Source organism: Mandrillus leucophaeus, unplaced genomic scaffold (assembly GCF_000951045.1).
Source record: "Mandrillus leucophaeus isolate KB7577 unplaced genomic scaffold, Mleu.le_1.0 Scaffold111, whole genome shotgun sequence".
Lineage (NCBI taxonomy): Eukaryota > Metazoa > Chordata > Mammalia > Primates > Cercopithecidae > Mandrillus > Mandrillus leucophaeus.
In genome coordinates, this window is record NW_012099321.1 from 3,734,770 (window position 1) to 3,747,278 (window position 12,509).

Genomic DNA, 12,509 nt, shown 5'->3' on the forward strand with positions numbered 1-12,509 from the left:
CCTTCCTTCCTTCCTTCCTTCCTTCCTTCCTTCCTTCTTTCCTTCTTTCTTTTCTCTCTTTCTCTCTCTCTTTCTTTTGTCTGGCTCTGTCACCCAGGCTAGAGTGCAGTGACACAATCATAGCTCACTGCAGCCTCGACCTCGACCTCCTGGGCTCAAGTGATCCTCCTGCCTCTGCAGGGATTATAGGAGTGAGCCACTGTGCCCGGCCTCTTTTCCTTTTTTTAAACCTAATAATCCCATGCCACTTTTTGGATCAATGTAGATAGATCTAACTCCTTCTTCATAGTGGCTTGTCTTCCATTGTATGGTTGTACTATGATTGATTTATTTAACTGATCTCCTATCAATGGATTTTTCAGGTCCTTTATAGCTTTTTGCAATTACACATAATGCAGACATAAATACCCTTGCAAATATTTTTTTTATATTCAAGGAAACATTTGGTGATTCTACTCTTTTGGCCCATGTGTCACATATGAAGGACACTTACTATATCAACCCTTAATCTGTCCATCAGTTTGCCACACGAGAAGGCATCCTTTTTTTTTTTTTTTTGAGATGGGGTCTCAAAAAATCAGGCTGGAGTGCAGTGGTGCGATCTCAGCTCACTGCAATTTCCACCTCCCAGGTTCAAGCGATTCTCCTGCCTCAGCCTCCTGAGTAGCTGAGATTACAGGTGTGCGCACCATCACACTTGACTAATTTTTGTATTTTTAGCAGAGACAGGGTTTCACCATGTTGGTCAGGCTGGTCTCGAACTCCTGATCTCAGGTGATCCATCCCCCTCGGCCTCCCAAAGTGTTGGGATTATAGGCGTGAGCCACTGTGTCTGACTGAGAAGGCATCCTTTTACCTCCCTTTCCAGGACATGTTTTTAGCAGAGCCCTGTTGGGAAAAACACCAGTTTATGAATGTAGAACCTGGGCCCAAATGTAAGACCAGCCTCACTCCAGATCTAGCCTGGAGCAGTGATTTCTCTGCCCCTCCCATTCTCCCTGTCTCATGTGACCTGAGCACCTCCCCGCCTCCATAGTCAGTGACAAGCTGTAATTGGAGCGAAAGGGCTTTGAAGTTCCGATAAATGAGATAATAAATCTCTGCTCTCCAGGGATACAGGGCAGTGTCTGTGCCTATTGAATGGCCTCAACAGTGCTGTGTATATAGTAACTACTTAATTAATATGAAATAAGAACAATAAATCCAGTGGTTGAAGTGATCCCTTTGAAGTTCAGGTCAACTCTGAGCCATCTGAGAAGAATGAATGGAATGGATAATTGAAACTGATAGATAATCCCCAAACCTCAACTTACTAGTTAATAGGGTTAGGCTCTTTACCTATTAAACCCTTTGAGATACTCAATTTGAAAACTGCTAAAATAAATCCCATACTTTCATTTATTTTTTCATTGTTGTGGGGCAGGAGAAATTGAGCTGTGAAATGGCCACCAGGAAGGTGGCAGGATGACGAGTCAGGAGTCCTGCATGAGACATCCGCAAACATCTCATAAGCAGCTTCTGAATCACACAGCATCAAGGCTGCCAAAGTGCCTGGCCAATTTTGGACCTGGAGACCTAAGAATGGGTCTCCCTGTGGACTCCTCCTGACCTGGGTGGGGCAAGGCTCTGGGAAAATAGGTCAAATGACTCTTGGTCTAGAACGGTCTGGCCAGAGATGCCCCAACTTTGCGTTTTGGGCTATTCATCAAATCCAGCCTTTAGGACGCGACATCAGGGTGTCATTTCATGGGAGGATCTGGGTGCATTTTAGTTAAAAGAAGTGATGTCATCACATCCCTGCTGAAAAAAGGAAAAAGGACCCACTCTGTGCTGACATACCGAGTCCTGGGCAGGGAAGTCTGGACAGACACCTGGGCCCCCACCTGGCTTTTCTACCAGCTAGCTCTGTGACTCTGAGACCATTGTGTCAGTTTTCTCTGCCACAGTTCCTCCCTCTGCAAAATGAAGGGCTTGAAATGCAGGATTCTAAGATTGTGGCCATATCTGACTCTGATAACAACCCCATGAGCTTGAAGAATTCAGCACTGCTGCTCCATAGGGGGTTTCAGCAGGAAGCAGGCACAGATGGCTTTCTCTGGAACGTGTTCAGAAATGTGGTGTGTGATGTACGGTGTGAATGAAGCGTGGTGCCCTTTAAACACAGCTTCCCCCTGGGAGTGCTCTGAGCTCCTCGGGTTCTCTGGCTCTCATTCACATTCCACTGTCACTCTGGGCACAGGCAGCCCTCACGTGCTTGTGCACTGAGCACACACACACACCCCGCCCCGACTGACACACAGTTGGTGACTCACAACTGACACAATCATTACACACATCGGATGACTCAGCGGGGACGCTCACACACATGGGCTCACGCTCACCATGACGTGTAGAAGTGGTTGTGCCCACAGCGTCAGGCACCCCCACAGCAGCCTTGGTGGAGGCTCTCGCTAGCGGTGTCTGCAAATGATTTGCATTCTTGGCTCTTTGGAACTGCCTGTTCTTTGTCTTTCTGTTCACTGCTCAACCCTTTCCTTCCCTTCTGTCCCAAACTTGGCTGGTTTTAGTCTCTTGCTCCCAAGCTCCTCAGCCAGCTTCCTGGACTGGCTCAGGCAGTCTCTAAGGCTCCTGCCAACTCCAAGGCTGCTTCTAATCAACTCCTCAGCTGGGAGGAGTCCCTTCCTCAGGGGGTCTCATTCCCTCCCCAACCTGAGCATCTCTTCCTGTCTTCTTCAGGAAGATCTTCAATATCTGTGCCATTTGAGCCAGCCTCTTTCACAAGACAAGGAGCACCCAGAGCCAGTCACATCATAGAAAGTGCTGGTGGCTTCTGGAGCCTCTGAGTCTTCAGTGTCTCTGGGGGTGCCCTTTCTCTTTCTGGTAGCCCGGGCAGATAGAAGTGTTGGGGTTCTTAGAAAATCATCTCTGGGAGTTGAGCAGAACCAGCTGGTTCTGGAGAAGCAGAGAAAAAAGATGCCGCATGTCCCAGCCATAATGGGCTGGGAGGGACCTACCCCAGAATGGGAAGCAGGGTGGGGAAGCAGCACAGAGGAAAGAGAGGCCTGTGCCCATGGCTGCTGGCTGAGGTCTGATGGGAAGATAGGGGAACACGTCCTGGAGCTGCACTTCCTTACAATTCATCTTCTGCTTTCAGATTTAAGGTTACTTTGCCTAGAATAACTCCTGTCTTTCCTCTTTTCCTGGGGGAGCCGTCACACAGGAGAGGAAGTGTGGCAGAGTGTAATGTGAAGAGTCCAGGCCAGGGTCAGAGGCGCAGGCGTAAGTCTCTGCTAATAGCTCTGTGGTCCTGGGCTTGACATTAACCATTTGAGTCTCTGCTTCCTTGACTGTCAGATGTCCTAATAGCACTTTTCCGTATCCTCTGAAGATGTGGGGGCGCGGATCAGGTGAGCTAGCAGACGTGACAATGCCTTCACAAATTAAAAGTGGCACACACAAAAAAGTGAGAATTTGAACAGCAGCAAGGAGACGGTGGAGGAGCTGCCCACAGAGGGTCTTTGAGGGAGACCTGAAGATTCCCCTCCTGAACATGGGGTGAAGTCCCTGCTGGAATCCCAAGGCTGGTTGGGGACCTCCTTTGACTCCGGCACCAGAGGCCCAGACAAGTACTTGCTAGGCCCCTGCTTTGGACCCAGCTGTCATTGAGCTGAGTGTTTTCCTGGAGAGAGGAGAAGGGGTCCTTCCATGTGGATTTTCCCTAAGTATAGATGCTGGCCCAGCAATGCCAAGAACTGAGACACCCTGTGCCTAGCTCTTGGCTGGCTGCTTATAGCTTGAAATGCCCTTTTCAACTCTGAAACTTTTAGTCTGGCAATCCTTGAGAGCATTTTTTCCCTCCTACTTGGGTGAGAGCTTTATTTTTGACCTCATTCTATCCATCTGAAGAACTAGAATCCAGAGGGAATGACCTTGCTTTAGCAGACCCGAGTCTTCAACTCTCTACCTCAAGCCCTTGCCCTGTGAATATCCTCAGCTCTCCCTACAACTTCAAATCTGGAAAAGGCACCAGGCACGGTGGCTTATGCCTGTAATCGCAGCACTTTGGGAGGCTGAGGTGGGTGGATCACCTGAGGTCAGGAGTTCGAGACCAGGTTGACCAACATGGTGAAACCCCGTCTCTACTAAAAATACAAAAATTAGCCCAGTGTGGTGGCATGTGCCTGTTATCCCAGCTACTCAGGAAGTTGAGGCAGTAGAGTCGCTTGAACCCAGGAGGCAGAGGTGCAGTGAGCCGAGATCACACCACTGCCCTCCAGCCTGGGCAACAGAGCGAGACTCTGTTTCAAAAAAAAAAAAAAAAAAAAAAATCTGGAAAAGGCTTCCTCAGCAAAGAGACTTACAAAAATTTCCAGTTAGCTCTTTCCTTACAGTTGGTCTGCTGTTTTTGGATTTAAGGTTACTTTGCCAATGTGCCTGGCCTTAACGGTCAGTTAAATATTTAACATATATAGCATGTACATCAGACACGGTTCTAAGCATTTTTCTACAATATTAATTAATTTTCAGAAAACCCTTTATGGGGTAGGCACTCTCATCCCCATTTTGCTGCATAGGACTCCAAGGACAGAGGTTAAATAACATGCCTAAAGTGGGGCAGATTAGCGTACAGTGGCGGGCGTGGAATTCAACCCAGGCCACCTGCCTGGGGAAATTAGCCTGTGACCCCAGCTTTCTTCTGCCCACTGGTGGGCGGTGATTCCAATAGCACCATATGCTACTGATGGTTTTCTTGAAAGCAGCAGGAATTCCTGATCTACTGGCAAGAAGGAGAAATGAAGCAAAGCCAGAGCTGTTCAGACTCAGGTCCACTCCAGCACACGTGCCTGCGTTCTCATTCCTCAGGCTGGTCTCTTCCTTGACTCCTTCAAGAGCTGCATCTACAAGAGAATAGAGCCACTCTTTCCCTAACTGTCCTCTCCCCTCTTCTCTCTCTGGGGGAGTCCTGCAGAGCCATTGTTCTCCCAACCTCAGCTATTGGGCCTCTCTTGGCAAGGACCTAGCGGCGTCTCTTATTTACCCATTAACGATTAAGCTCCAGGCATTTGACATATAAACACAGAAAACATCAGCATCATTACAGCAAAGATTTCAAAAGATCTTTGGCAGGGAAGGGCTTGATATTTACTTAACAAAAGAATTCCTTACTTCGGTTTTAAGAAAGAATTCACAATAGGATTTAACAAGCCAGTTTCTCCAGTAAATTAAAAACATTCTTTTACTCATTCAGAATATGATTTGTGTTTTAAAAAATGTGTCTCACACACAACTTTTCAAGAGAACACTCGTGGCGTTTTCCCTGAGAGCTCTGTTCCCACGTTATCTTCCAGTGTTTCTCATTTGTCGAGATGGTCCCGCACTAAGCAGAGAGAGAGAATAGCTGCGGAGGAGGGGGTGTGCCTTAGGATCTAAGATTCCACCCCTAGCGACTCTTTCTTTTGTTTCAAGAGTGACTTCTACAGAAGGGTTTCTTTTGTTATACAAGAAGAGTGTTGCTAAGTATATCTTCCATGACTAGAGGTACTTAAGCCAGTCTATTAGAGTACTGGGCCCTTGGGAAGAGGAAGGAGGAAGGGGAGAAAGAACACAGGTAGGTTTATTGGGTGAAAGAAGGGATAGTCACCTGTTCATTTGTTTGTTTGTTAATAATGACTCATATTCCTACCATTGCAAGACATTTGGAATACAAAGGTAAATAAGATAATAGTACAGTCAAGGATCGGGTGCAGCGGCTCACACCTGTAATCCCAGTACTTTGGGAGGCTGAGGGGGGTGGATTACCTGAGGTCAGGAATTTGAGACCAGTCTGACCAACATAGTGAAACCCCGTTTCTACTAAAAATACAAAAAAATGTAGCCGGGCATGGCGGATGCCTATGATCCCAGCTACTCGGGAGGCTGAGGTAGGAGAATCACTTAATCTGGGAGATGGAGGTTGCGGTGAGCCAAGATCACACCACTGCACTCCAGCCTGGATGACAGAGCAAGACTCTGTATCAAAAAAAAAAAAAAAAAAAAAAAAAGGAAAGCCACCCACTTGAGCAAGGGTAAAAACTCAGGATGGGGTGCCCAACTAGACGTGGGGACAGTGTTGGGGAAGCCAGCGCAGAGTTGACAGCAGAGTTTCCAAGGATGAGAAGTAATAATAATTTTTAAAAGGGTTGGGTGCAGTAAGTAGCTCATGCCTGTAATCCCAGCACTGTGGGAGGCTGAGGTGGGAGGATCGCTTGAGGCTGGAAGTTCCAGACCAGCCTGGGCAACATAGTGAGACGCCTTTCTACAAAAAATTAAAAAATTAGCTGGGTGTGGTGGCGGGCTCCTGTGGTCCCAGCTACTCAGAGGCTGAGGTGGGAGGATTGCTTGAGCCCAGGAGGTCCAGGCCGCAGTGAGCTCCACTCCAGCCTGGGTGACAGAGAGAGACCGTATCTCAAAAAACAAAAACAAACAAACAAAAAAATTAAGAAACATTCCTAAAACTTGTATTTGCTATGTGCCCAACATTATATAATACTAAGCATCTTGCATTTTAACTCATATAATCTTCATAAAAATATAAGGAAAGAGCTACTGCTATCCTTATTTTACAGAAAAGCAACCAGGCTCAGAGAAGTTAGGGAATTTGCTAAAGCCCGCAGATAGTGAGCAGTAGAAATGGGAGAAAACCCAGGCTTTCCAGCTCCAGAGCTCATGGTTAGTGCTTTTAACCACTATTATATTTTTTTGTGTATAGAGGCAATTATTATTTTGACTATGAAATATTTAAAATACCAAGAAGAATGCAAAGAATAACATCATGAAGGTCCATAAATCCACCGTTCATCTCCACTAAATTCCAGTATTTTGCCTTGCTTACTTAATTTTTCTTAAAACGAAAAGAAGTTACGAAAAAAAGATATGACGGAAATCCCCTTGTGTACTGCACCCTGAGATAAAGACTGAATTCGGGTTTCTCTTTTCCAGGCATGTATTTATATTATTAAAGCATTTGTAGATGTCTAACAATATGTAATAGTCTTTTGCATGTTTTCAAACTTGTATAAATAGTGTCATTTTTACAGGTTGCTTTACATTCAACATTATATTTTTGAGATTTTATCGTTGTTAATTCCACATGATTTTAAGTTCATTTATTTGAAATACCATGTCAGGCTGGGTGCAGCGGCTTGTGCCTGCAATCCCAGCATTTTCGGAGTCTGAGGTGGGTGGATCACTTGAGGCCAGGAGTTAGAGATCAGCCTGGCCAACATGAAGAAATTCTGTCACCACTAAAAATACAAAACTTAGCCGGGCGTGGTGGCAGGTGCCTGTAATCCCAGCTACTCAGAAGGCTGAGGCAGGAGAAATGCTTGAACCTGGGAGGCGGAGGTTGCAGTGAGCCGAGATTGCACCACTGTACTCCAGTCTGGGCAACAGAGTGAGGTTGTCTCAAAAATAAATAAAATATAATATCATATCATAAATTGTATTATATATCTTTAAAATACTACTATATAGTATTCCATTCTATGAATAATATACCATGTTTGAATTTCCTAGCTTTTGAAAATATTTTGCTATTACAGACAATGCTGCAATGAACTTTCTTGAGCACATCCTTTTTTGCCCTCCTAGGAGAATTTCTTTTTTTTTTTTGAGACAGGGTCTTGCTCTGTTGCCCAGGCTTGAGTGCAGTATCATGATTGTAGCTCACTGCAGCCTCAAACTTTTAGGCTCAAGCTCCTAAGTAGGTGGGACTACAAGCACACACCACCACTTCTGCCTATTTTTTTTTTATTAATACTTTTTGTAGAGATGGGGTCTCACTCTGTTGCCCAGTCTGGTCTCAAGGTATCCTCCTGCCTTGGCTTCCCCCAGCTCTGGGATGACAAGTATGAGACACGATGTCCAGTCTCCTAAGAGAAGTTTTAGAAGGGGCATTGCTGCGGTGAAGGGGAGGCCCATTTTCAGCTTCATCTTGTTAACTTCCACTCCAAAGGGGTTGACCAGTTGTACTTCTACCAGTAGTGTGTGAAAGTCCTATTAATCTACATGTTCCCAAGACTTGCTGTTGTTAATGCTTGGGTCTGAAATAATTTCTTATTGTTATTTTAATTGCATTTCCTGATTACTAGGACAGTTGAATATTGTTACAGTTTTTGTTTGTTTCTTCTGTTTACTTGTGTCCATTTGATTGATTTGGCCTTTTCTTAATTGATTTTATACATTTTAAAAATTAACAGTAAAATTGACTTTTTAAAGGAGGGGATATGTATAGCTCTGAGTTATTTTTTTAAATTTTTTTTTTTTTTTGAGATGGAATTTCGCTCTTGTCACCAGGCTGGAGTGCACGATCTCGGCTCACTGCAACCTCGGCCTCCCGGGTTCAAGGGATTCTCCTACCTCAGACTCCTGAGTAGCTGGGATTACAGGTTCATGCCCCCAAGCTGGTTAATTTTTGCATTTTTAGTAGAGACGAGGTTTTTACAAGGCTGGTCTCAAACTCCTGACTTCAGGCAGTCCACCTGTCTCAGCCTCCCAAAGTGCTGGGATTACAGGTGTGAACCACCGTGCCCAGCCTAGTTCTGAGTTTTAGCACGTCTAGATTCATGTCACCACTGTAGGAAGCAGGATGCATAACAATTCTATTACCCCAAGAAATGATCAGAATATTTTAACCATTCATTAAAAATGAATTCAATTTTTTGGCTTTATAGTTTTCAAGAAATTGGTTCATTTTATGTAAGTCATCAAATTTGTATTTGTGTAAACTGTTTGTAGTATTCTCTTATTATTCTTTAAATGTCTGCGGTATCTGTAGTGATGTCTTCTCTTTTGTTCCAGATACAGGTAATATGTTTCCCTCTCCCCACTTTTTTGGTTAATATGGCTAGAGGATTATCAATTTTATGGATGTTTTCAAAGAAGTAGTTTTGGTTTTATTGATATTCTTCATTGTTTTTGTTTTTAATTTTATTGGTTTCACTCTTATCTTTATTCTTTCATCTTTATTCTTTCCTTCTGATTTTTTTAGTTTATATTAGTTTTGTTTTTCTAGTTTCTTAATGTGGAAGCTTATAATATTGATTGAAGATTTCTTCTTTTAAGATAAGCATTAAATAATATGTATTTCCCTCTACACATGCCTTAACTGCATCCCACAAATTTTATATTATATTTTTCATTCACTTCAAAGTATTTTCTAATTCCCCTTGAAACTTTCTTTTTGACATATAGATTATTATGTTGTTTAATTTCCAAGTGTTTGGGATTTTTCAGTTATCTTTTTGTTATTGATTGCTAATTTAATTTTATTATGATCTGAGAATATACTTTGTATGATTTCAAGGCTATTGCACTTACTAAGATTTGTTTTATGATCTTGGATATAATCTATCATAGTGAATGTTCCATGTGCATTTCAGAAGAATGTATATTCTGTTCTTGTTGGGTGGGTGTAGTGTTCTGTAAATGTCAATTGAATCCAGTTGGTAGATGAAATAGTTCAACTTTTTATATTTGCTGATTTTATGTTGGCTTGTCCTGTTACTGAGAAAGGAGTATTGAAATCTCTAACTATAATTGTGGACTTGTCTAGTTCTTTCAATTCTATCAGCTTTTGCTGTGTGTATTTTGAAGCTCTTTTGTTAGGTGCGTACACATCTAAAATTGTTATGTCTTCTTGGGGAATGGATTTTGTTTTTTTTGGAGATAGAGTCTCACTCTGTCACCTAGGCTGTAGTGCAGTGGCACGATTTCAGCTCACTGCAACCTTTGCCCCCTGGGTTCAAGCGATTCTCATGCCTCAGCCTCCCGAGTAGCTGTGATTACAGGTGCCTGCCACCATACCTGGCTAATTTTTGTATTTTTAGTAGAGATAGGGTTTTGCCGTGTTGGCCAAGCTGGTCTCAAACTCCTGACCTCAGTTCATCCACCTGCATAGGCCTCCCAAAGTGCTGGGATTACAGGTATGAGCCACCACACCTGGCTGACTCTTTTATTTTTATTTTACTTATTTTTTTGAGACAGACTCTCACGCTGTTGCCCAGGCTGGAGTGCAGTGGTGCGACCTCAGCTCACTGCAACCTCCACTTCCCGGGTTCAAGCAATTCTTCTGCCTCAGCCTCCCGAGTAGCTGGGATTACCCACATGCACCACCTCGCCTGGCTAATTTTTGTATTTTTAGTAGAGACGGGGTTTCACCATGTTGGCCAGACTGGTCTCGAACTCCTGACCTCAAGTGATCTGCCCACTTTGGCCTCCCAAAGTGCTAGGATTACAGGCGTGAGCCACCAGGCCCCACTGGGCTGACTCTTTTATTATTATGTATTGCCTCTCTTTATCTCTGGAAATTATCTTTGCTCTGAAGTCTCTTTTGTCTAATATTAATATAGGCACTCCAACTTTCTTTTGATTAGTGCTTGCGTGGTATATCTTTTCCCATTGTTTTATTTTTAACCTACTTGTATTATAAAATTGTAGATGGTAAATAGTTGGGTCTGTTTTTGTTTGCTTTAAAATCCAATCTGGGCCAGGTGTAGTGGCTCACGCCTGTAATCCCAGCACTTTGGGAGACCAAGGCAGGCAGATCACCTGAGGTCGGGAGTTCGAGATCAGCCTGACCAATGTGGAGAAACCCTGTCTCTACTAAAAATACAAAAATTAGCCAGGCATGGTGGTGCATGCCTGTAATCCCAGCTACCTGGGAGGCTGAGGCAGGAAAATCATTTGAATCTGGGAGGTGGAGGTTGTGGTGAGCAGAGATTGCATCATTGCACTCCAGCCTGGGCAACAAGAGCGAAACTCTGTCAAAAAAGAAAAGAAATCCAATCCAATCTGATTATCTCTTTTGGATCACTTTATTTCATGTAAGTACCAATATGTTTGAAATTAGGTCTCCCTTTTTAGTATTTATTTTATGTTCTGTTTTTAAAATTCCTATTTCCTCTTTCTTACCTTCTTTTGGATTATTTGATTTTTTTTTTTTTTTGTATTTCATTTTAATTTATCTGTTTTTTTTTTTTTTCTCTTTTGAGACAGTCTTACTCCCATTGCCCAGGCTGGAGTGCAGTGGTGTGATCAAAGCTCTTCACAGCCTCTACTTCCCGGGCTCAGGTGATTCACCCACCTCAGCCTACTGAGTAGCTGGGACTACAGGCCCACACCACTACACTTGGTTAATTTTTAGTATTTTTAGTAGAGATGGGGTTTCACCATGTTGCCCAGGCTGGTCTTGAATTCCTGGGCTCAAACGACCCACCTGCCCTGGCCTACCAAAGTGCTGGGATTACAGGTATGAGTCACCACATGTGGCTATCTGTTGAGTTTTAACCACATCTTCCATTATATAGTTTACATTTTTTTTTTTTGGCTGGGTGTGGTGGTTCACACCTGTAATCCCAGCACTTTGGAAGGCCAAGGTGGGTGGATCGCCTGAAGCCAGGAGTTTGAGACCAGCCTGGCCAACACAGCAAATCCCTGTCTCTACCAAAAAATACAAAAATTAGGCCAGGCGTGGTGGCTCACGCCTGTAATCCCAGCACTTTGGGAGGCTGAGGCGGACAGATCACGAGGTCAGGAGTTCGAGACCAGCCTGACCAACACGGTGAAACTCTGTCTACTAAAAATACAAAAAAAATTAGCCGGGCAGGGTGGCGTGGGCCTATAATCCCAAATACTGTAATCTCCTGCCTCAGGTCGAGGCAGGAGAATTGCTTGAACCCAGGAGTCTGAGGTTGCAATAAGCTGACTCCATCTCAAAAAAAAAAAAAACAAGAATTAGCCGGGCCTGGTAGCACGCGCCTGTAGTCCCAGCTACTCAGGAGGCTGAGGTATAAGAATTACTTGACCTCAGGAGGCAGACATTGCAGTGAGCTGAGATCATGCCACTGCACCCCAGCCTGGGCGACAAAGTGAGACCCTGTCTCAAAAAAAAATTGTTTAAAATAGGTTGTCCTATAATATTATGATATATATACCTAATATTTCACAGTCTACTTAGAATTCATATTTTACCACCCCAGGTGGAATGTAGGAGCCTTACCACCACATGGATTTCTTTACCCTCCCCCTTTCTGCTTGTAGTTGTTAACTATATTATACCTACATACATCAAAAACTCTTTAAACCATAATTTTTTTTTCTTCTTTTTGAGACAGGATCTTGCTCTGCCATCCGGGCTGGAGTGCAGTGGTGCAGTCATGACTCACTGTACCCTCTACCTTTGAGGCTAAAGTGATCCTCCCACCTCAGCCTTCCAAGTAGCTGGGATTTAACAGGTATGCACCACCAAATCCAGCTAATTAAAAAATTTTTTTTTGTAGAGACGGTCTCACTATGTTGCCCAGGCTTGTCTCAAACTCCTAGGCTCAAGTGATTCTCAGCCTCCCAAAGTGCTGGGAATAAAGGTGTGAGCCACTGCGCTTGGCCATGATATAATTTTTTAAATTTTATTTTTAATTATTATAGGTACATAGTAGTTGTATATATTTATGGAGTACTTTTTTTTTTTTTTT

The 12,509-nt window shown here is 43.7% G+C and overlaps 1 protein-coding gene across 1 annotated transcript in view; it reads right to left on the reverse strand.

Annotated features, from left to right (window-relative positions):
* Positions 1–12,509, reverse strand: part of LOC105549156 (chromosome unknown open reading frame, human C8orf86) — a 56,427-nt gene that overhangs the window by 18,352 nt on the left and 25,566 nt on the right. The window contains 1 exon segment of the mRNA XM_011993582.1: positions 2,382–2,692. Coding sequence (XP_011848972.1) covers positions 2,382–2,692 — 311 coding nt within the window.